We start from the raw sequence: 25,866 nt of genomic DNA, 5'->3' as shown, positions 1-25,866 counted from the left end.
ACAACCCCAGCACTGTCCTAGCTCACATCCCTCACCCTCAGTTGATGGCAGACCTGCAGAAGGTCTCTTTGAACACATTAGCCTTCTTAATTATCTTTTTTTTCCCCCTCTTTTATTTTCTGGAGAATGAGAAATCATTTCTACCTTTCATTTCCTTTTTCTGCAACTCTAGATTATAACTAGCATCTCAGCCTGTCTACTCAGAAGCTCTGCAGTCTGCTTTAAAGACCATTTGCAGGAGTGAAATATCAAATGATAATGGTGCCAACATTTACTGTATGGAGTTCCCCCTGTAGCTAGTTTATATGAAGTATTCATCATATGACATTGCAAAAAACCCCCATGTGACTGACTGACTGTTTTCAGAAATAGCAATGTCTCCTCTACAGCTGGCTTCCAGCCCCTCTACACCTGATTAGCTTCTGATAGTTTCACAGGGACAAACTGGATAACCAAATACATGTGTCTGAATGTGGCCTATTTAAGCTCTGTATAAAAACCTGAAAGCTCTGGAAGACAAGTCTAAGCAAGCAAGACATGTTCAGATGTGGATGTACCATTCCTTTAGATGCTTTCTGGAGTTCAAGAGCTGGTTAAGCTGTCCATGCTGACACAGCCAATGACTGGAGCAGCTGTACAGCAAGGGAGCCAGATGTAAATCTGGCACTACTCTGTTGGCTTCTCTACGGTTATTCCAGACATTAGAATCCTAATTTCCTACCTAAGTGGGAGAATTGCAGTTCTGGGATTTGACTCCTTCTGTTGTACCATGTCTGCCTGTTCTGGTGTGTATTATTTCCCATCGGATCTACTTGGGTCTCGGAGGCCAACCACTTCTAGTTCAGCATTATAAAACACAAAGCAAAATAGCAGTAGCCAATAAATATCTCTCACAAAATAGGGACACACTGCAATAATATGCATGTAAAGAAAGCTGCAGCTGTTGTGTGGCTAGAACAGACTTGCAGAATCAGTCAGAAATATGGGAAATGGCAAACAAGCCCTTACAAGGAACTGATCATTCTTTGTAAAATACAGCATTAAAAGTAATGAACCTAAGAGGTGATGCACAAGAGACATCTCTGCTGACACACAGCATGGGTATATTGTCACAGCTGCTATGTCCTCCTGGCAGCTCAAAAGGTAGAAACTACCAGCATGAACCTAAACACAATCATTTACTTTATTGCAGTTAGTTGTGCATATTTACATACCAATTCAAATTCAGTATCACTAAATTTTCTTCTCCTGAGGCTGACAACTGAAGTTCAAGCATAATTTGTCCCAAATCCTGTAGTGAGTCAACCAACTACTGCTGCTTAATGCCATTTTTTAAAATAGGAAATCTCAGCTTTCAGAAGGCAAATTTTGCATTTTCAGTAAGTGAAAAGGTTTTATACTGCAGTCTAGAGAAGGAGGTGGGGATGAATCATTTGGTCTGGAGCTTCCATCTCCATTCTATATCCTTGCATCTGTTAGCAGCTGACAAACACACACCCTGGCTATTGAACTGGTTATTCAATTGGAATCCTGTGGTTCTGGATGTCAGCTGAGGTCCTAAAAGAGGACTACAGACCCATGTGTGTGAATAGCATGGATCTTGTACCAATGTGGTTTTTTACTAAGTTTTTCAGCCTCACTGACAACAGGAACAAAAAAGTGTCAGAAAAGACACGAATTGAAAACAAGGCCCTATACTGAGCAGCTTTTCCTATAACTGGGCTTCTCGAACAACGCACAAGTCTCCCAGCAACAGTGAAATCTGAAGAAACCCATGGCCAGACTTTGACCCATGCTGAAACATCAGGAGCCAGCGGGGATTCCAAAATACGCTTTTTACACTTCTGTAATTGCATAAAGCAACATTAAGGCAAGGATAGTATTTGTCAGGGAATTCTCTTAAACACAAAAACCTCAGAGATGGCTCCACTGATGCTCTTGTTATCTCCTTTCCCATTATTCTCTTCTCAAGAGGACCAAAGCAGCCATCACTTGGTGTACTGCTATTGGATGAAATGCCAGGTGTTGAATGCAAGACAACCTCGGGTTTGGTTGAACGCCAAAGATATGTCATCCATAAAGGGATGAAGTCAGTGACAAAGTCAGCAAAATGCAGAAGACAGCTGGCTATCATATGCATTCCTGCCTTTTTTTTTTTTTTTCTGTATGGAAAATGAGTATATTGTGTTTGATGTGGCTGACAGCAGCTGATAGCTATAGAAAAATGAATGCATACCACGCAGAAGCATACTGCCTTCCATAATAACAGAGCCAATAAATAGAGCCTTGAATGCAGGTGAATTAGGCAGTCTTCTTGTTATAAAAAACAACAACCAAGAACAGAAAACTGCCCCAGGATGATAAGAATGCCCTTCAGCATGGGGAAACTAGGTGCTTGTCTTCAGCATATTGCTTCTGTTGATGACAGAGGAAAGATCCTCAAACTGAACATACTTGCATTTGCAGACCATGGTTCAGCCTCCCTTTCTGCAATGGAAGCCAAGGCCTGGGAATCTCAGAAATCTGAAGGACCACAAGAAGTGCATTACATTTTGATCACTCAGCTGAACAGACCCCAAGCTGTTTGGGATCACTGACAATAGCAAGGGACAGTGTGCAGCCACTTGAGAGTACCACAGCAGATGAATCAGTGACAGATTTCAGAATGTTCTGAGTTTTCCAAGTTCTCGCAAACGGCATGCAGGTTTCATGGGCACTAAGCCCCTCTCCCACTGTTGATAACTAGCTTATCTTTCCCTTGTCTAAAGAGGATATTTTTCTTCCTGTTCCTGGGATTCTAAAGTAGGTCCAACAACCTTACAAAGTCTGCAGAAGTATTTTATCATGGGTCTTCATCATGACAGTAAGCTCATGTCCTCACTCTGTCCAGAAACACAAACTCTTCTAATACTTTTTTCACCTACATGTTAGAAACTAAGACTGGCTAAGAATTTGCTATATAGTAGCATGTATTGTGTATCTGCTATTTATTTCAGTGGCATACGTTTTTTCTCCTCAGATACAACTCAAACCATCTTTGCACAACTTTTTATCTCACTGGGGTGCACAAATATAGACTGGTCAAGGAGGGGTTCAAGAGCAGTCTTGAGAAGGAAGACTTGGGCTTGTCAATTGATGAAAAACTCAACATTGGCCAGCAATGTGCACTTGCAGCCCAGAAGGCTAAGCATATCCTGGATTGTGTCAAAAAAGTGTGACGAGCAGGACAATGGCGGCAATTCTCCCCCCTCTACTCCGCTCCTGTGAGACCCCACCTGGAGTACTGCATTCAGTTCTGGAGCCCCCAGCATAAGAGGGACACAGAGCTGCTGGAGTGGGTCCAGAGAGGGGCCATGAAGATGATCTGAGGGCTGGAGAACCTCCCTTATAGAAACAGGCTGAGAGAGCTGGGGCTGTTCAGCATGGAGAAAATAAGGCTTCAGGGAGACATTATAGTAACCTTCCAGTAGCTGGGGTGGGACCTTTTACAAGGGTTTGTAGTGATAGGATGAGGGGCAATGGCTTTACGCTTGAGCAGGGTAGATTTAGACTAGGTATTAGAAAGAAATTCTTTACAGTGAGGGTGATGAGACACTGGAACAATGCCCAGGGAGGTTGTGAATGCCTCCTCCCTCGAGGTGTTCAAGACCAGTCTGGATGAGGCGTTGAGCAACCTGGTCTAGTGGAAGGTGTCTCTGCCCATGGTAGGGAGGTTGCAACAAGATGATTTTCAAGATCCATTCCAACCTAAACCATCCTATGAATCTATGAACCTAAACCATCACTTTGCAAAAAAGCAGCCACCATAGTAAGATTTCCCATCACTTTGAAAGTCATGCCACTTTTGTGATAAGATCAGTTTCAAGCCTTTGCAGGCTGAGGACTAGTAGAGTACCCATCAGCAGAGCTGATGGGCTGCAGCAAGACCATGGATGCTCAATCTTATCAGTGTGCAGTTTTAAAAGGTAAACATTCTGAGTAAGACAGTATTACTGTCAAGTGATACTTGAAACTGAGCCCTCATTCTGGTCAATTACCTCTCAGTTTTGTTTAGGGTACGCTGCCTAAAGCCAGTGCTGACAATACTATTCATTTTGTAGGTCTTGTTTTTTCTCACATTCAGGGAGAGGAAATGATAACATATTCACAGCTTTGAACCATTTTCTCTTGTTTATGCACTGCTGATTAGCAGCATAAACTAAACAGACCTCAGCTGAATTCTATTTAGATACTCCGTGGCTTTGGTAGAGAACACAAAACCACCTAATGCCTCTGCTCCTGGCAGCCTCTCAGCTGTATGTTAATGTCTTTAGGCAGCTCTGCCTGTACAGGTTGCCAGGGCACTCAGGTTTGGGCTCTCACCCTGCCCTTCCCTGGGGGATGGGATTTCCAGCGTCTGCCCAGGGAGGTCTGTCAGGATGGGGAGTGCAGCTCTCCTGATGGTCTTTTCCTTTCTCAAGGCTGTCCCAGCCAAAAAGTAGGGTAGTTAGGACACTGAGGAACTACTTGGAGTAACCCCTTCCCTCCTTTCCATAGTTGATCTATGAATATTGACCTTCCAAGGCTGGCAAAAATGATCCTCACCAAGGAGTCTGATGGCACGTGTAGTCTGGGGGAATGAGGCGCCTCACTAGTGCCTGAGTCCAGTCCATGAGTCTGACTAGATCAAGAGACTTGATGTTAGCATTCCCACTCGGTAGAGATACTCATGGGCAGCATAAGGAGGGCTTATACAGGAGATTTGCAGGGGGCTACTCACAATAGATGCCAACATGAAGACAAATGTTGAGTGAGGGGTGGAGAAGATTAGATCTCAGGTCCCCTCCTGTCCTTTATTGCCTCTGTTTCGTTCCCTCATGAAGCTACTTACCATAAGGAAGGGGGGAAATGCTGCTACTGGATGTTTTGGGGGAACTTACAGAGCTGTGACATTAATATTTCCCCTGTTTATGCAGGAGAGAAATGTGTGGGCAAGGCAGGTTACATATGCTAGAAGTCATCAAGTGGGACAAGACAGACAACCCATCAAGTGGGTTCCCGTAAGGAACACCAACATCTGAGTGCTCCATTGGGAAGCATTTTTAGACACATCTTAGACCATGCTTTCAGGACACAATAAGTGCTTCACTCAGCTCCTGGAAGGAATTTCCAGTTACAGAAGGGAGGTCAATGAAAGGAAAAAAAGGAAGTTAATGATAGAGAATCAGCAAAATTTTATGTGGATTTCATTAGCAGCTTAAGTAAACACAGCCATACTTTTATGGATGAGGAGGATCTGCAGGTCACAGAACAAAGACCTCCAGAAGGAGGAAGTGTTGAAAGCAAGCAGGTGGCCAGGAACACTATTGCAATTACATTCAAGAAGAATTTGAAAACCTCCTAGAAAAAGTCTGTAATGCTTTTACTCCTGCTGCAAGATAAACTGGTTCCTGCTGCCCACAGTACTCTGGGGAAAATCACAGTGCTTGCAATTTTAGAAGTATCTCCTGAGAAAGCACAGCAGGAGCGCATTGTGTATTTGCACTTTGTTTCTAGTTACAACCTCCCAAAGCTTTAGACATAACAGATTGCAAGTTTTGCTTTGTGATGGATGGACTACTGCTCAGAAATTTTCTCTAAGACCTAGGAATGGATTTTACTGCTGCTGAAACAAAACTGTGCTCTCATTAAAACAATTTTCTCCCTATGTGTGCGCAATGCTGAATGTACATGCCATCTGCTCTCCTGTCACTCATCCCCTGCTGAGGGCCTGCTGCAAGGCCTGGCCAAATAGCACCTCCTGCCATCTAGAGGCTTTTTGCACAAACAAGAGGGTGTCACCTATACTCACATGAGTCCTGATCCCAGGACACAGCTGAGAGCTTGCACAAGTCACCTTTGGAATCATAGAATCATAGAATTGCCCAGCCTATATCGGTGCCTGGGATTGCCCCAACCCAGATGCAGGACCTTTCATTTGGTCTTGTTGAACCTCATGAGGTTGTCATGAGCAGACCTCTCCAGTCTGTCAAGGTCCCTCTGGATGCCATCCCTTCCCTCCAGTGTGTCTGCTGCACCACACAGCTTGGTGTTGTCAGCAAACTTGCTGAGGGCGCACTCAATGCTTTTCTCCGTGTCGCCAACAAAGATGTCGAGCAAGACTGGTTCCAGTACTGATCCCTGAGGGACTCCACTTGTCACTGGCCTCCACTGGGACATGGACCCATTGACAGCCACTCTTTGAGTGCAGCCACCAAGCCATTTCTTTCTCCACTGAATGGTCCATCCATCAAACCCAGACTTTACTAGCCTGCAGACCAGGATGTGGTGCAGGACAGTGCTGAAGGCTTTGCTCAGGCCCAGGAAAATGACCTGCTTGGCCTTCATCTGTTATATAAGGGTACTTGAGCATCTCCCCTATGAAGAGAGACTGAGATCCCTGGGGCTATTTAGTCTTAAGAGAAGACTAAGAGGGGATCTGATCAATGTCTATAAATATGTGAGGGGTGGGTGTCAAGTGGAGGGGGCCAGGCTCTTTTCGGTGGTTTACAATGATAAGACAAGGAACAATGGGTTCAAACTAGAACATAGAAGATTTCACCTCGACATGAGGAGAAACTTCTGTGAGGGTGAACGGAGGAGCACTGGAACAGGCTGCTCAGGGGGGTTGTGGAGTCTCCTTCTCTGGAGACTTTCAAAACCCACCTGGATGCATTCCTGTGCAGACTACCCTAAGTGATCCTGCTCTGGCAGGGGGGTTGGACCTGATGATCTCTTGAGGTCCCTTCCAACCTCTGATACATTGTGATACTGTGATTAATGTTGTGACCTTGTCATAGGAGGCCACCAGGTTTGTCAGGCAGGATTTGCCCTTGCTGAACCTGTGCTGATTGTACCCAATCACCTCTTCATTATTATTCTGCCTCAGCAGTGCTTCCAGGAGGATCTGCTCCATGATCTTACCAGGCACAGAGGTGAGCCTGGCTGGTCTATAATTCCCTGGGTTATCCTTCTTTCCCTTTTTGAAAATGGGAGTTATGTTTCCTCTTTTCCATTCACTGGGGACTTCCCTGGACTGCCATGACTATTGGAATATAATAGAGAGGGGTTTAGCAACCTCATCCACCAGTTCCGTCAGCACCTTTGGGTATATCTCATCAGGTCCCATGGACTTGCACACTTTCAGGTTCTTCAGATGGTCATGAACCTGATCTTCACTCACAATGGGCAGTCCCTGCCATTATCTTCTGTTATTCTGGGAGTGTGGCTGGAGCCCTTGCCAGTGAAGACTGACGTAAAGAAGTCATTGAGAACCTTCTCCATGTCACTTGTCACCAGCTCCCCTGTTTCTTTTCTGAGGGGCCCACACCTTCCCTAGTCTTCTTTTTACCATTAATATACCTATAGAAATTTTTACTGTTCCCCTTGATCTCCCTGGCTGGATTTAATTCTAACTGAGCTTCAGCTTTTCTAACCAGGTCTCTTGCTGCTCAGGCAGCTTCCTTACATACCCCCATTCCAGCTGTCCTTTCTTCCACTCCTTGTAGAGTTTCTTTTTGTGCAACTGTGTCCAGCAGCTCCTTGCTCATCCAGGCAGGTCTCCTAGCATTCTTTCCTGCTTTCCTCTTTGTGGGTATACTGTGCTCCTGGGCACAGAGAAGGTGATTCTTGAATACTGACCAGATGTCCTGGGCCCCTCTTCCCTCTAGGGCTTTGTCCACAGTACTTTGGCCAACAGATCCCTGAAGCAATCAAAGTCTGCATGCCTAAAGTCTAGAGTTGTAAGCTTGGGATACATCCTCCTGGTTGCCCTGAGGATCTTAAATTCTATTGCATCATGGTCACTGCAGCCAAGGTTATCCCTGAGCCTCACATTGGTCACCAGCCCTTCTCTATTGGTGAGAACAAGGTCCAGCATAGCACCTTCTCTCATTGGTTCCTCTCCCATTTGGAGGAGGAAGTTGTCATCTGTGCAATCCAGGAACATCCTGGAATGCTGATGCCTTGCTGTGTTGTCCCTCCAGCAGATGTCAGGGTGGTTGAAATCACCCATGAGGACCAAGGCTTGTGACTTGGAAGCTGCTTCTATTTGCCTGTGGAGGGCCTCAACTGCTTGGTTCTGCTGGTCAGGTGGCCTGTAGCAACATTACAGTACTGTCCCCTGCAGTAACATTACCTTCCCCTGTCTTCCCTTTAATCTTCACCCACATGCTCTCATCCAGCTCATCATCCTTCCCCAGGTGGAGCTCCACTGATTCCAGCTGCTCACTGACATAGAGAGCAATACCTCCTCCCCTCCTACCCTGCCTATCCTTCCTATAGAGCTTGTACCCATCTATCCCTACATTCCAGTCATGGGAATCATCCCACCAAGTTTCAGTGATAGCCACTATGTCATAGCAACCTAGCAGCACAGTGGCCCTTAATTTGTCCTGTTTGTTGCCCAAGCTGTGTGCATTAGCATAGAGGCACTTCAGCTGGGCTGGCTGTGCCACCCTCTTAGGTGAATCCCCCTTGATTCCCCTGGGGTGTGCCAGTGCTTCATCCTTGGCTTGCCTCAAAGCAACAAGTTGAGAGTCCTTGCTAGCTCTCCATTCCTCTGCCTCTGGTGAGCTGCCCCAATGTTTGTCACAGGCAAGGCATGTGCTGTACTCACAGCAAGAAACCAAGGTCAGAAATTCTTCACAGGAGTCTAGGATATTCTCCTTCCCTCTTGGCCTCAGCCTCCCTCAGTTCCTCACAAACAGTCACGCTTTCATCTGGGAGCCAGCTTACATCTTCCATTTGGCGGGGGGCTGGGGGAGAGGAAAGCAGCTGCTTTTTTGTTTTTAAATGAAGGTGTTTGTTTATTTCAAAAAAATTTTTCCTTTCCTTTATTCAATGCTGTTGAAGCCAGACCTGGAGTATTCTATGTTCAATTCTGGGCTCTCCAGTACAAGAGAGATACAGACATAATGAACAGGGTCCTACAAAGTGGCACAAAGATAATGAAGGGACAGGAGCATCTCTGATATAAGGAAAGGCTGAGAGAACTAGGACTTTTCAGCCTGAAGAAGAGAAAGCTCAGTGGGATCTTATCCCTCATGCAGGGAGTAAAGAAAATGGAGCCAGGCTCTTCTTGGCGGTGTCCAGTCACAGGATGGAAGTCAATGGGAACAAACTAAAACAAAGGAAATTTCATTTAAATGACAGAAAAATATTTTTTATTGTGGGATGTTGGTTAATCACTGGCCCAGGTTGTTGGGAAACACTGTGTAGTTGCCATCCTCAGAGATATTTAAAATGCAAGAGGACAGAGTAACTGCTTCCAGCAGAAGGGACTGGATTAGATTACCCTCAAAGGTCTCTTTCCACCTCAGCCATTCTGTGAGTCCATAATAATTTTTGTCCAATAAATAAATACACAGTGAAAATTTCCTGGAGTTTGATCTTTCCTTCTGAGAGATTTTCATTCTGGTTTTGTCTGTCTGCATGATGCAATGGTTGATGTTATTCATAGACTTGTACACTTTCCCATGATGCAGTTTGGGTCCATTGCCCTTCATCCTTTCACTGTATGTCTCTCAGAATAGTGTGGTTCCATCTTCTTTACAATCCCCTTAGCCCATTGCCAGCCTAAGCTTCGCTTCCTGAGGCTCAACAAATCCAGCACTCGGAACTTCCTTCTACATCTTGTGCGCCAGTCCCCTAATCAGTGTGGTCACCCTATCCTTGATCTACTCCAGTTTGCCTTGTACTGGAGGACCAGTGGTATGCCACATGCAGGCTCACCTGTGCTGAAGAGAAAAGTATGTCACTGGGCCCACTGACTGTGTCCTCACTAACACAGGTTGGTCTATGGCTTACCTTCATTGTTGGCAACTCTTTGCTTCCTTGGCTTGTGTACTGTGGAGATTCCTCCAGCTATTCTTCTGCTGCTCAGGTTGAGCTCGGTGACATGACTGGCATTTGGGAACAATACAATTGGCACAGACAAGTTATAGTAACTGTTAGCACCCAAGGATCTGGCTGCCAGACTGTTGCCTTTTTCACTTGACCTCCTGGTTGACACCATGACTATCGCACTCAGCTACAATTCTGCCTTATCCTGTTCCAGGTGCTCATTCCCACCAGGTTTGTACTTTTCAGTCTGCTGTGGTGCAGCTGGCACAGCGATGCAGCACAAGTCCTGCAGAAGTGCCTCCTGTTTTATGAGACACTGAAGCACAATGAAAAAGGGACTAGCAGTACAAGGCATGGCTTTGTTTTCAAATGTTACCAGCTAAGGGCCCTCAGGCAGACTGGCAGCTCTCCAGGGGTGGGATTTTTTAGACATCCATGGATGCTAGCTTTGCCTTGTGAAGTAGATTTGGGCTGCTGCAGTGCTGACCTCATTCCCTTCTGCATTTACCTCATTCTCTTCTGTCAGACGAAGGCAGCTCTTCACATACAAAACACCTATCTGTCTGGTGACAAAAAAGGACATGAATTTTGGGACAGAAAACTGGATAGTTTCTTGTAGGGAGGAACCACAAGAAACATTTCACATTGTTCCTTGGGTTGGGTTACCCCCTGCAAAGGCCTTCAATTATCTTTCCAAGCAACACCCAATGCTTCCTTCATCACCAAAGATCATCTGTTCTCATCCCAGGTCCACATGCTGAGCTTTGGCCCCTGAAAGCCCTTGGCATTCCTCACATGCTGGTGATTGTTCCTGTTGTCTTTGAGGCAGAAATCCCAGTTCTCACAAAAATATGGTACAGTGATCAGAGATTAGCATCTGGAATTGACCAGGGCTAGACAATGCAGTGACTTATTCGCCTGTGTTTTCTCCCCCACCCCTTGCCCCTTGTGTTTTTTCTTTTCTTTCCCTGCTCTGTATAGTTCCCCACAGGGCAGGGCCCTGGTGTCCCTCCACCCTAAAGAGACTTCAACCAGAGGCACAGTTGTGATGTAAGCACAAGCTGTGTGGATTTTCTTTGTGGGGATCCTCCCTCTCCTCCATCACGTTCCCTCAAGGATTACTCAGACAAGAAGACAGGGTTGGTACAACACCCCTCAGAGCCCCTGAAGGGACACAGCATTCTCCAAGCTGGTGCCAAGGGCTTGGAGACCAGATGCAGATGTGGGGGCATAGGAAGAGAGCTGGCTGAGGGAAAGACCCATCTCTCTCCCATTAGCACCATCTGGAGCCATACAGTGTCCCCTGCTATGCAGCACAGTTACAAAGCTGTACAGAGAGCTCGATGGAGAAGAGGGTTACCTCCGAGCAGGCATGCTGGTTTTCCTGTGGTGGCACAGCAGGACCAGTGTGTCATGGGGGCAGCAGAAAAATTGGAAAGTTGAGGGTAGCCCATTGGTCAGGGAACTGCCAAGGCCTTGGAGGGAGGACTGGGATGGAAAGTGGCTGTCTCTTTAAATCACACCACCTCTTAGATAAACAAAGAGCAAAAATATTATCATCTATTCAGGAAACTACCTACTGTCATAACAATCTCTTTGTGCATGGGGCATAGGATGCAAATGTGCCAATCAGATCACCTCATACAGCACAGAGGACTTACCCAGATCACAAAGTGAACAGACTGCACATTATTGCATTTCATGTGTTTCCCCGTTGTGTTGTACTGCTGGCTCTGCCCTGGCTAGTGTAGCTTCAGAGATTTACACTGGAGGGGAACGATATGCAGTGCCATCCCACATGTGAGACTTCTCACTTTCCTGTGCTGAACTGCATGAGGTTCCTGACAGCTCATAAAATCCCTCCATTTCCCCAGACCATAAAAATCTCTCTGATTAGCAGCTCTGCCCTCCAGCACACCAGCCACTCCCCAGTCCCAGTTCTGTATCAGCTGCAAGCTTGCTGATGGTACACTCCATCCATGCACTCCACCCATGGACTCCATTCCATCATCCAGGTCATTAGACAGTACTGGCCTCAGTTCTAGCCCCCAGCAGTGGCACTTGCGACCAGCTGACATTTGGACTTTGAACTATTTTTGATCACAACCCTTTCAGTCTCACAATGCAGCTAATTTTACATCCACCTTAAAAGTCCAACTATCCGAGGTATATCCCACCATTCTGGCTACAAGCACACAATGGGAGACCATGTCAATCACCTTACAAAAACCAAAGTAAATGACATTCTCTTTTCTCCTCTTCTACACAGAGCCAGTCATCTCAAAAAAGAATATGATCAGGCAAGTCAGGCACAATTTGCCCTTGGCAACTCAGCACTAGCTGCTAACCACCTTCAAAAGGAAGCAACACACTCACATGTTTCTAGTCCCTTAGAAAAACTTGATACTTAGTCCTCCCCCAAGGAATCCTTTTTTAAAGCTAATGATTTGTCACTGTTTCAGATTACTTGATGCAGATGACCAGAAAGGATGAAATAGAAATGGAACCATATATCTATCATAGGTTTAAAAGGGGGGAAAAAAGTTATACTTCATGACCATATATTTAGCACTGTACTGAAGAAAAAATATGTGAGAACAATTACAATATTAAACCCCAAATCACCATGAGAAAAAAATGTTCTTTTAATCACTTTAGCTCCTTCTTTGTCCCCACACAATTTCTACCTAACAGGAAGCAACTGAAAAAGTGTTAGATCTATACTACATGTAAGCTGGAATGAGAGTAAAAGACAAAGCTGGAATGAGAGTAAAAGACCAGATACCGGATGCATCCCACAGCTACACCCAGGTATACTGCTGTTCTCCCAGGCTGTCAAAATAGGGTAGTCTTACTAAAATGGGCAAAGACTACTGAGATGTTATCATGAACCAGTAAGACCATGGAAGTTATAGAGAAAACCATTAATGTTAGGTTGTCCAGAAGAACTACTAAAATGCCATGCTATTGCAAGCTTCCAAATACCTGCCCCCCAAAAGAATAAATAATAATTAAAAAAATGTTATTATACCTTTCATCCATGTCAGCTTTTACTTTCTGGTCTGGATGGAAGAGGAATCCAGGAAGTGTATCCCAATTTGTCCCCAGGATGGATCAAAGTCAAATAGATTTCCTGCTAGTTGACCCTTATGATGGTGGCTTGGGCTTCTTTTTGGAGGGCAAACAAATTAAAAGCAGTTTCTAATTTTATTCATCCCATGCCTCTGCACAGTGAAGAGAAAGATACTGACAAAGAATAACATCATGTAAGATGAGAAAGAGTTGAAGAAAAGTTGCACTGAAACTTTTAAATAGTAAAGGATAGGATGTTTGATGCTGACAAACTGATATGTGTTTTTGCTTGACTAGAGTGCCCCTCTAAACATGGAAAGAGGGGTAGAATCCCACTGAACATTCAGTAGAAACGCTACCAAGGAAGAGGGACACAGGACTTTAATAGATAATTCAAATGTTAAATCAACAGTACTCACAGGAAGAATACAGCTCTTTCCTTGGTTATTATATTGTGCATAGCAGTATCTCCAAGAATTAACAGCACCTTTTACATAAAAATTCCAAACATTTATCTAGTGAACAAGAAAATCTCAGCATCTCTAAGCAGTACTTCTGCAGATGTACAGTACTGTATTTATATAGATATAGATATACATACATCTCAAAGTGAATTTACACTGTGACCTAGTGATTAGTCCAGCTGTGGGTGAACCCACAGGGTAAGTGTCTTCAGAAGAATATACTGCCTTTGGTGCATGGCCAGTTACATGGCACAATTGTATAGGAGAGCCCCAGCCAGCAGCAAAGGACGGTTTAGCATCCCATTGAGCAAGCACAGCATGCTTAGGTCATTTCTGTAACATATAAGAAAATTCCACATTTGCAAGGCTAAGACAGTTCTACTTTTGACAGGCTGCACACATTGCAACCACCTCTCTGTGCCCTAAGGACCCAGAGGAGGAAGGTAGGATGCCAAACTTAATTCCTTTCCTGCTTCCAAGCAGAAATCAAGCAGCACCACAGATTTAGGCTGGTAAAGGGGGGGAGCATACTTGGCTTTGTGAGGGTTTCTTGAGCAGCTGGTCTTCACTGGTTTGCCTCAATTCTACCCCCCCCCCTTTTTTTTCTTTTTTTTTTTTTTTTTTTTTTGGTGTTTTTTAGATCTGTTGCTCACAGTCCACTGGTGGAAGTTATTTCAAAAGCATGGTCTGCGTAAAACAGGAAAGCAGGCTGCTACCATTTCCCTGGGATGGGCACACCACACTCGTACCAGCCCACGTAGTAGTAGGGTGTTGTGTGTCCAATGCGTCCAAATGACACAGGCTCTTGGCGGTACTGGCGGTAATACCCTGTTGGGAAAAAAACAAAGACAGAGTAACTTAACAAAAGTAACAGATGCAGTGACAGTCAATTCCACAACTCAAATGAAAACTTAGAAGCTGCCTGGTAGGGAATTTTGTCAAAAGGGTATTTGCTAGCCCTGGTATATGGCCCAGCTCTTTCTCGGTCCTTTATACTTCTTGTAGTTTTGTTTGAGTTTATTCTGCAAATATTTTACTCTGCAACTCAAGTTTACTCTTGAGCTATTGTGTAATGCTGCGGTCTGCCAAAAAGCTGCTGCATTTGACTCCAAAAGGTGGATATATTTCAGTTGTGTTTATGAAGTTTCTAAGTCAGTTTAAATACACAAAGTACTCTGGGGCAAAAAAATACCATCGGACCATATTATCTCATAGGGCTCCAGAGACCATTCACAAACATCAGCTTTGCACAAAACAAAAAGGTATAATTTAAAGTAGTAAATATGGAATTAAGCCCTTTCCTCCCCCCTTTTTCTTCATCTGCAGAAAGAATGTGACTGCTTAAAGCATTAGGAAAGGTGCAGCATTCTTCTCTGCATAGCTTGTGTGCTGGAACATCTGAAACACTCGTATCTTGTGCCAGTAATACAATTCCTGTGTGTTCTCTATCTCTGTCTCCTAGACCTAGCAACACACATTTGGATTAATCATCCCTCTTTTTAACTGAGAAATGCAGTACTTCCCAGTGATACATAAATATCAGTGACTATTTCAGTTTCTTCCTGGTAATACCACCATGAAAAGAATATGAGCAAATAATTTAATATGGAAAACATTAAAGCCAAATGAGTAATTTAAATAACAGACATTAGAAAGACTGGCTGACTTTCATGAAGCAAGCCATCACCCTCTTAGCTGCGTAAGATGAGCAGTTTACTCAGAGGAACTTCTTCAACATGAGAATTTTCACTCAGAGGGAGGTATCTGCAAGATCAGAATAAAAGTCCTGCAGTCCAGCCTTAAGTCAGCAGACACACTCTTATGTGTTCTGCATTGAATGGACTGGTCAGAAACCATTTGCAGAAGCCGTATTTGCAAAGATGTAGCTGGTCCTTTGTGATACTCAATGAGGCAGGTCTTACAGTTAGGAGAAAGGTTTCATAGACATATACAAAACTTTTCTTTCTGGTATTACATTTTGTTCATGTAAATAATTTGCATTACAGGCCCCTTTCTTTCTGTCTGTCTCTCTCAGCACCCACAAATCCTTCTGGGACTTTGATAACCTCTTTAACTAGGCCTTTGATAACCTTTTAAGTACAATATCACCTCATTGCCTACTGTACCAGCTGGACTCCTCAGAGAACTGCTAGCAGCCATGGCCAAAGACTCTGTGTTGTGCTCTCTACCCCTTTATCCTATGGATGGGACGACAGGCACCTGGCCAGCATCCCACTCACCCACTGCCATACCTTGGATGGTGGGCAGGGCTTCAACGTATGACTGAGGTCCTGTTCTTCCATCTAAGTGTGAATCCACAAACTGGCAGTGGTCCTCGCCCCTTCCCCAGCTATCCCCAATGCTGTAGAAGGTGTCTGAAGGGTGATACAGACAGATTATTTGACTCAGTGTTACTTTCACTTGGGATGTTCTTTTACCAACAGGAAAACAGATGTGGGAGAAAGCAGGAGAGGTATTGCAGTGACAAATACAGTATTACCAATGAACAAACAGAGGCTGGAAAGAGGAATAATATTACCTTCACAGTATGGAAGGAGAAATTATGGAAAAGAGAAATGGGTTATACTCAGTAAGGAATAGTCCCCATTTGGAAATCCATAGACACTGCACCACAGGTGACAGGTAGACAGAATTTCAATACATATATATATATCATGAGAAAGTAAAAAATACTTCTTACATCAATACCATTAGTTTGATTAGAGTCTCAAATGAAAACTAAAAACTGGGGAGCTCTGCTTCTCTGACAGATGGGGTGAGCCACTCTGTTTCTTATTGCATATTCAAACACAGTCTTTATACTACACAAATACATTGCAATAAGAATAACACATTAGCATAATCTCAAAAACCACTGAGTACCCCAGATCAATAATAAGGAAAGTTTTTGTCATCATCTCTCAGCAATTACACCTCTGTAAGAGCTATTGTTAACTCAGGAATACTGCTTACCCAGTCACTGTAATACCAGCCTTTTCTTCACTGTTTCTCACTTTGATTTGCCTTAGGGATCTCTAGGGTATATTGCTCTCTCACAGCTTGCAGCTGGGACTCACTCACCCATGAAGCAAGCATGAGTCTTCGTGGGAGATGTGTAGGGAGCAGCACTTCATTTTCACAATACAAAACACATTGCTTTCTCAGGTACAAACGCACATGGGCTTTTCCAGGGAAACCTCTGTCTGAGGAGTTCTGTTTGAACCCTAATACCCAGGGCATGAGCCTAGCTCAAAAGGAGGGCAGGTCAGCTATCACAAACAGACCTTAATAAAACAGCCTGAATGAGTTACTGCATGGCCTGCCCTAGGTGATCCTCTTTTGGCAGGGAAGTTGGACTAGATGATCTCCAGAGGTCCCTTCCAACCCCTACCATTCTCTGATTCGCAAGAGGACGACTCCCAGATTAAGAAAGTGAGGAGACGGAAATGACAAGTGATGGAATATCAAGAAATTAATCCTGATGCCTACCTTTCAGGTCATCACTCAGGTAAATCTTGTACCTTAAAGAGTTGCAAAGAACCACTCCTACAAACTTGCGGTACCAAGTTCGTTTCACATACTGCTTGCCACTGCAGTCTGAGTAAGTGGAGTCATATTTAAAAGTGAAAGGGATCCAGATAGGCTCACCACCTTGGAGGAAGAAAAAAAAAATCAACATTAAGGACTAACAATAGCATTTCAGTCTCAGTTTTGCCAAGGTTAACATCTGAAAGTATGTTTTACAAGAGATGGTGCAGCAGTTTAATATATGACTTTTCCATATACAGAAATGCTACTTCAAGAACAAATATTTTAAAAATTAAAATACAAGGGACTTGATTAAATCCCTTCAAGGCAATAGACAACTGTTAAATTATTTTTTCTTTTTAATTATTTTATGTACTGAATCACAGTTCTAAGTAAACAGTCTCACTGTTTTTAGTAAAACATCTCTATATACTGATAGTTTCTTTTCTCAAGAGTGTTTGATCTTAGGTCTGACAGTGACACTGTCTAAATAGAGTAAATACACTAAGTACAAAACTTAACCCATCTGCTAAAGAACAAATGTTCAGAATTCTGCAGTGAGTAACAGCCTGTGCCAAGAAGTCTATTTTTGCGATTTGTTTAAACAGATCAAATCAGAAATGTACTTTTCTGGTTTGGTTTCCCACATTATATCAAAACAGATGAGTTTCCAGTAACAGATGAGACCTTTCCTGCGGAACTCTGTTCTGAGCACTACTTAATGGTATAGCAAAAGACTAAATATTCCTACTGGTTTACCAAATGCTTGCTTTATACTAACCAAGAGAATATAATTTCTTTTGAAATTGCTGTTGTAGTAATGCATATAGAATTACACAAAAAGCTTCCAATGTGTTAACTGGTATTTTATTTCTAGCTATAGAACAAAGCCCTGATTTTACTGTGCATTTTTGAGGTGGTTTACAAATGAGATCAAAAGTTTTTTCTGTTAGTTATTCTTCCTTCCTCTCACCAAGCATATAGACCAAATCCTGCAAACTCTTGCATGTGAGACCAGGCATCCTCAAAACTCCACTGGTATGGACACAAACACAACTGGATTGAATTTACGCAACAAGTCACACAGTGAAGGGAATGCAGGATTTTGGCCATAGGTTTCTCTTTGGAAAAAAACAATAAACTATTTCTTAATGTGGTTTTAGTGCTATGAACAGTCTGCATTTATCCATTACATTTGCCTACCTCCCAAAATCCTGAAGGATAAACTTAGTATACCCCATAAGAGCTGCACCAGATGTTTCAGAAGTTCATCATTTCCACAGGTTCCCAGAGCTCTGCCCCATCTTTTCAGTCCTTTTATCTCTACCTACTTGTCATGGTAGGGCCATGACATGGCCCAATACAAACCCAGACAGGCCTTAAGATGTTTAGAAAAGGGGTCTTTCTCTCCCCTCCTTCCCGCAGAAAGACAGGGCAATGCAGGACAAAGAACAAAGGTGACAGGACTCCTGCCTGTCTGGTAAACAAGTTGTTTATCTGGGGTGAGAGCACGTATGCTGACCACTGTTCCCCCTGATACAAGGTCTTTGTTTCTGCCTTTTATGGTTATAGCCTGGCAGAACACCTTTCCATTGGGCAGCTACACGTTAGCTTCAGTGCCCCATTGGACCAATCGATCTCTGACCATATGCATATAGAGGTTGACCTGGTAGTCGCCTTTGCGTTGCTTCAAACCTTGCTTTGCCTTGCTTTAAGCCTTGCTTTCAAGCCTACTTGGACCTGTCTTGTAGAAGCCACCTCGAGTTGCCCTGACCTGCCTCAAGTGCCTGGTCCAGAGCCTGGGATAAAGCCACGAGCCATACACATGCAAGCCGGAGAAGCCACCAGCCTAGAAGCTGGATCCACCTAGCCTGCTTCTCCTTGCCACTAGAGTTGTGCTGTGCCTCAGTTTACCCAGGAACCAAGCAAGTGCCTGTCACGAAGAGCGTCGTTAACTGCCCACCGTCCACTGAAGCCAGACCAGCCTGGGACCACGTGGGAAACTTTTCTTGCCGGCAATCTGCCGTGCCTGCTCCGTAAGAGAGCACCCCAAAGCTAACACAGCAGCAGCATCCCCCAGCTGTGAGTAATTAATTCACTGCCCTTTGGGTTTAAAGGTTCTTATCGAGCCTCCCCCTGCTGTAATCGAGCACTATCTGCTCTCAGGGACCTTCTCTTTCCAAATTATTGCCTCCTAGTTTGCATAAAATTGTTTGCATTTTGCCCTAAGACTGTATATTCCCATTGTAAATATATATTCCAACCGTACAATGATCCTATTTAACAAGTTTTGGCAATTTTCATTAATAAAACGTTACTAATATTTTTATTAATACCCGTTTGTCATATCGTTTATTATTATTGTGAGGGTAATTAATAATTCCCCTTCGTGACACTCCTGCAGCCACACAGAATTATTTTCCCTTTGTCCAGCTGAAGCAGAAACTACAAGTACAAAAGCCATCACCTTCCAACACCTCCCTTCCACAAACAGACTCACAAAATAACTGATGGCAAAAAACCTGAAGGTGACCGAGGACACAGGAAGGCCACTGCTCTCAGAGGCCTCTCACACTGACTGCCAGAGACATAGGGTGTTCTGCAATATCTGTGCATCATCAAAGACATCTGACAGGACACGGGCAAAAGCAGACTAACAAGCATAATAAAACACAGAAGGGATGGAGACACTGGACATTGTTTTCATGAACAATGCAGTCAAAAAAAACCCCTAGAACCAGCCATTTGAACTGCTTAGGAAAGCTGAGAGAGCATAATAACCATGAGGTCTTTTGTTGTTTGTTGTTGTTGGTTTTTTTTTTTTGCATCTCTTCCGATAGCACCAGGAAATCAGCTCTTCTGGTTAGCAGCTGAACTGGCTTATTGCAAATTTGGAAATAAAAGCAAGCTTGTAAAGTATAGATAGAGGACATATCTTCAGAAGATTTCTTTTCAAAGGCTAGGTCCTAAGACAGAAAATGTTTTGCGAATGTTTTGTGACTTTATATCTGTTCCAGGTTAAAACTGTAACTTAAAACTGTATTTTAACATGCTTCTAACACCTATATTGCACAAGTTTTATGCACTTCATGTAAGAAACAGCAGTAAGACTTACCAGGTGGTCTGACAACAAGGAGAGGATTGTCTAGAAGAATGAAAAAAAAATTAGCATTTAGTTCCAAACCTCGTTTTTAATATGAAATCGTGTCACTCAACAGAATGTCTGTTGCAGAGTAACTGCTTTTAGCTATATTATGATTGTGGGATTTACATGTCTTATCAATTTCCAGAGCTAATAAGCATGTGTTATTCGACTGTTTTTTTCAGTTGATGAAATTTATGACAGGATTGTAAAAAAAAGTACTGAGATTAGAACCAAATTCAAAGCCATCTTTGAAACATATTTTTATTTCTCAGAAGGTCCTCAAAGCAGAATAGTTTCACCATACTTCTGAACATACAGTGCAAGTGTCCTGGTTTGAGTCACAATAGAACTAATTCTGTTCAGCCATTTTACTTTTCAGCTCATCCTCTTCTGAGTAACAGCACTTTCTGAAGTTAATGACGTATCTGGCAGACAGTGCCTGTTTCCAGCAGTGATAATGCTTGGCTTTCCTAGTTAACACCAAGGATTGGTATGCAGACCAAGGACATTGCTAAATCTTGTGCACCACATGGAGGATGCAAGTAAAAAAGGCCACAACTGCAGGGAGGAGCAGACAGAACCAGTGACCCTAAACTGACCAGCAAGATAATATATTCCATTGCATATAGGTCATATTCAGTATAAAGCTGAGGGATCATGAGGGTCAAGCTCTCTTCTTCAATGACTGGCATCTGAGGAGAACTCTGTCCATTCTTTTGTTGGTGCACAGTAATAAAAAAAGGAACAATGGATACAAACTTGACCACAGAAGGTTTCACTTCAACATGAGGAGAAACTTCTTTACAGTAAGGGTGACAGAAGACTGAAACAGGTTGTGGAGTCTCCTTCTCTGGAGACTTTCGAATCCCACCTGGATGCATTCCTGTGCAGACTACCCTAGGTGATCCTGGTTTTGGCAGGGGGGTTCGATTTGGTGATCTCTGGAGGCCCCTTCCAACCTCTAACGTTGTGTGACTCTCTGATTCTGCCTTCAGTCCCAATTCATGTGGTCCTGAATCCAGTTCCCATCTGCTGCTGAGTCCAGCCTGGGACTTCCCCAGTGCCTGCCACAGTATCAGTGGTGATGGTGACATAATCGCCATCAAGGTGTATTGGGTTCCATAATAGTTTGGTATATATTTGTACTTATTTTTCATTTTATTGTTATTATTAAAGCTGCTTTAGTTTTCTTTTCCTATTCATATATCTCTCCCTAATTCCTTTTCTCTTCCCCTTCTGGGATGGAAGAGGAGTTAACAGAGAGTGTCTCTCAATCATTCCGTGGCCAGCCCAGTCCTAACCCTTGACAGTAAGCTACATCTAAAGGCCTACCTTCCAAAGGGAAATGTAACCTACCACTTACATGCAAATCTCAGTCTCAAACACCCATCATGATTAGCACAGTTTTTAGTGCAATATATTCATAAACACATGAAATGTATCATTTTAACTTTGTCACTAAATGCCAAATCTATACATCTTTTAAATACCCCCAGCAATGGTGACTACATCACTTGAGTGCTATGGGGTTAAGTGAAAGAGCAAATCCTGTATCATCAAATCACCAAACATTTCACTCAAGTAAAGAATGAAAATTTTGTCCTTTATTATTCAGCGGAGTCATTTGCCTCTGGCTTAGTAGAAGAAAAAGAAATGGGCAAATACAGCTAATTTAACTGACTCTTTTTAGAAGGGGGTGTTGCTCTTGAATGCACTATTAGCCCTGTGAAAAAGCAGCATGTCTTGTCAAAAAAAGAACACAGAACCTTGCCAATCTGATGGAACAATTTTTTTCTATATTTTTTCCAGAAGCAACCACTTCCAGCTGTTCAGCTGTTCACAATTACAAAGCTAATTTCCAAATGTTTGGTCAATCTATCAAAGACACTAAACTTCCTATGGCTTCTGTATTGTTGAACATTAGTATTCTTATATTTTAAATTCAACTTCCTGTTCCTGTGAAGTTCACTTTAGTGTCACTTATTTTCATAGTGGTATTAGAAATGCATATTGTTTTCCTAGCTTTACTGAAAACAAATAATTAAGCTAAAAAAAAATTCTCAAATTAGCAAATTCAAGATAATCGCCATTATTACCGCACTGGTTTGTCATTGTCCTGCCACATCTGAATTAGGAATTCAGGTTTGAGATGAAACTAAAAAGCAAAACATACCAGATTCCGTGATAAATGAGACTGATGAGCTAACAGGTCCATAACCAAAGGGATTTTTTGCTTGGACTTTAAAATAATACCTGAAACAAAAAGAGAGGGAAAATGGAGATTCCATTGCAATGGCCAAGTTCTGAATAATATTAATACAGACAGATTTAAAGCAGTAGAATTCCACTGAGTTCAGGTGTCTTTGGCATTAAATAGAGTTCGATATTGAACCAAGGTATGAGCTGGCTGTTACAGACAAATTTCTCCTTTTTTTTCAATTGCTTTTATGCATATTTTCGAATAATTTATTTATATCATACCCCTTTCTAAAACCACACACAACTACATCCGCTTCATATGAAACAACCAATAGCAATAGACTAAAAGTTGCAAGGAAACAAAATTCTGATCTCAGAAACAGTTTTAAAGCAGATTAACTTCCACAAAAGCAGTGGTGTAAAGCTGGATTATATGAGATCAGAAGCTAAGCTTTTGACCTTTCTGTAAAAACTCTAGCAGCATTAAGATCACAATACTTAAGTAATATGAGAAAGCTTCACATGCTGCCTTATTGATTCCCCCAAAGTATTTAAATCACAAATCACATGCCTAATTCAAAGCACATGACTTAATACTAGAACTCCTCACCCTTAGAGGAGAATATGTGTAAGCATATTTTAAATTCATTTCTAAATACGATTTTTAGTCGATACCTATCCTGACATTTTTTTCCCTTGGATTAATGTTTTCTTCTTTCCCTTTTATCTTTGTATCCAGCCCACCAGAAACCAATTAAAATGGAAGATTACTGTAAAAATTTCCAGCACAACATTTTTAAAGTGCCTGAGTTTAGGTTTTCTTTTCTTGCCTGTTTGCTCAATTTTTTTCTTGTAATATCCACACAGCATTTAGATCTTGATTTAGCCACTCACCCAAAAGCAGACATTTCCAAAAGCTCTCTAGAAGACCTACGTAAGAGGGCAAGTGCTTACTCATGGGGATAGTTGTCTGAATTACCCCCATGGCAATGTCCTATCCACATGGCACGCCTGATGCCTCTCTACTGGTAAAAGTGAGCCTGTCCCGTTAAAAGCACCAGGCTGCTCTTGCTGTCAAAGCTCTCCCCATCCTAAATGAAAACTTGCCAGTGCTGCTCCACCTGCACGGCCAATGCTGGGCTGAGACAGTATGTTTCATAGCAAAGGTGGTCCCTGAAATTTATTGCCACCTGGCACAGTTCATGCACCAAGTAGGGCCACCATCCACATTAAACACTTTAACCCCTTTGCTTTTGTCAATGAGAGGTGACAGCAGCCACTGAAACACAAGAGTGTAATGTGGTTTAATGACACGTTAAGATGCTTATGCTTTACAGCCTACCAGACAGCAGGAAAATTCAACACAATTCTGTTGCAGGAACTTTGTTGTTTTCAGCCTGCCACTGAATGTTCATCATGTGGACTTTCCTGTACCATTAGAAGTACTTGCTCCTCAAGGAGCAGGACCTGGAGGTTGCTCCTGAAAGTACCCTCTCTGGCCTAAGCACCAGCTAAGCATGCACAAGCTATTCACAAGATCGTGAAACAGACCTTTGGCAAAGATTAGCATCTTTTTTTCAAAGTGAACTGCTTTGCCTCAAAATGAAACCAATACCGATGAAAAGGCTGAGAAGATGTGCAAATAACATCGAGTGCTTCAGCAAAAGGTTGGCAGTCACATGAACAATGAGTTCTGCCATGAAGCAAGGTGGTTATCTCCAGGGTGCTGGCCAGGGCATATTCCTGCTCTGTAAAAATTACAGGCAGGTCCCTCTAGGTAAGATCAGTATGCAAGATACAGGAATTGAAAAATTCTGGGCTTCATCTGTAGCATCACCTTTACCTCATGTCTGTGCCAGATCTGCAGTACATGCACGGTCAGACCCTCTGCGGTACATGTTCCCACCCCTGCATGGGGGACATGCCCCCTGACCCTGCTGGGTCCCACAGCTCACACCAGAAATTGGCTCAGCTTCTGCTTTCTGCAGCTAGTTCTGCCTATAATTAATTAATTAATGACCATGTGGTGCTCACAAATGACTCGTAGCTTTCTTTTAAAAGCCACACATACTGCAGCAAAAAGAAACCACATTAAACAGTGAAATTTAGCAAGGCTGTGTGTTTTGCTTATGCCTAGCACAATCCTCTTGCTAGAAGAAATATTTGCCTTTGGTTGTAACCATTGACCTTGATTTCTTGGACACAGCAACTGAGTGTTTAGTGTGGCTGGAGAAAGATGAGAAGGGAGGCAAAAAGCCTCTGCCTCTGACCGCTTGGGCAGGGCATTGGTTTAATCACCTGAGGTGCAAATGATCTCAAGGGACAGCTACATCCACCCACACCCCTTTCACCCACTCATACCTTCTTGACCCAGACCGGGGCAGGGATTGGCAGCATCAGGTTGACCACAGGGACATATGGGACATAATTCCTCATGCTGGCTCCCAAAACAGAGGCAACAGAGCACCAAGCTGTATTGGCTTAGTCCAGCACATGGTGTAACTACTTCAGAAGAGCATGAGAAAAATGTTTTCCAGCTCACACCTTTTCTGTAATGCTTCAAAGCATAGTGAAAACATCTGTATGGATGCTTGACTTACCACAGCTTCCACAGAGGTATAATTAGATGCCACCTTTACAACACAGTGGAACCTTCTGAGCAATCCTTTCAGTGCACTCTTAATATGTGTGTATTAATGATGGTTTCAAAATGTTCCCCTGAGATACATGTGAGATGAGCCACATATGAAATAGGAGAGAGCAGTCCAAGAACCTCATGCACATATATAAGTGCGGAAAACCATAGAGTTTTCTAACTAACACAAGAACTGATTATCTATGCAATCAGGGCAACCATGCCCTCAGGTGTCCTGTTACATACATAGAAGCCTGTCTGGGACATGTGATTGTTCAAGTTGCTCGCCTGTTTGGAAAATACAGTGATGAAATTATGAGTACATTTCCCTTTGCTAAAGTGGAAAATTGGTTTCTAAGCTTTTATATACACAAGAAGTCTCTAGTCATGCCAGAAAGAGAGCCAGGTCTCATGACTTACTGACCTGTGATTTAAACATAGATGATGCTATGATTGCTGTATTAAGAATGTCAATAAAATAATGCAGTCAGGATTTATTTCTTTCTCAAACATGACAAATAAAGAAATTGCCAAAGCCTTTCTAGTTCCAGGCATCTGATGTTTTCATTAGTTTGAATTCCTCAGCTGATGAATTTGCCAAGAAATCTCAAATCAGTATAATTTGACAGTTCTTCATCGTATGAATATAGGAACAAAATTTGCGAAATATAAGTTGATTGTGCTTTCATTACACTTTGCTTAGGCAGAACTGCAATGAAGTGCTATCAATATCAAGTTGGGGGTCACCATTTATAATGGTAGCTAGTACTATTCTTCTTAGGCTGTGTGTTAAGATGTTTCCAGGTGAAGACAAGACAAGAAGACTCTTATTGCGGAAGGCGAAAGCATTTATTGCCTAAGCAACTAAGCAAAGCAGTAAGCACAAGCAAAGCAAAAGCAGAAGCAAAGCAAGAGCCCTCTACTGTGTTACACAGTCAGCTTACATGCTTTTCTAATACAGA

General features: G+C 43.0%; 1 protein-coding gene across 1 annotated transcript in view; it reads right to left on the bottom strand.

The window, feature by feature from the left end:
• Window positions 1–14,109: 14,109 nt before the first annotated feature.
• Window positions 14,110–25,866, bottom strand: part of FNDC1 (fibronectin type III domain containing 1) — a 46,281-nt gene continuing 34,524 nt past the window's right edge. The window contains exons 16-20 of the mRNA XM_054398257.1: window positions 22,244–22,323; window positions 20,041–20,070; window positions 16,887–17,048; window positions 15,650–15,772; window positions 14,110–14,225 (exon numbers count right to left, since the gene is read on the bottom strand). Of these exons, the coding sequence (XP_054254232.1) occupies window positions 14,110–14,225; window positions 15,650–15,772; window positions 16,887–17,048; window positions 20,041–20,070; window positions 22,244–22,323 (511 nt within the window). The remainder of the gene's footprint in view (window positions 14,226–15,649; window positions 15,773–16,886; window positions 17,049–20,040; window positions 20,071–22,243; window positions 22,324–25,866) is intronic.

Source organism: Indicator indicator, chromosome 2, assembly GCF_027791375.1.
Source record: "Indicator indicator isolate 239-I01 chromosome 2, UM_Iind_1.1, whole genome shotgun sequence".
In the NCBI taxonomy this organism is placed as follows: Eukaryota; Metazoa; Chordata; class Aves; order Piciformes; family Indicatoridae; genus Indicator; species Indicator indicator.
The sequence above is the reverse complement of the archived record's forward strand: the minus strand, read 5'-3'. Positions and strand labels throughout refer to the sequence as shown.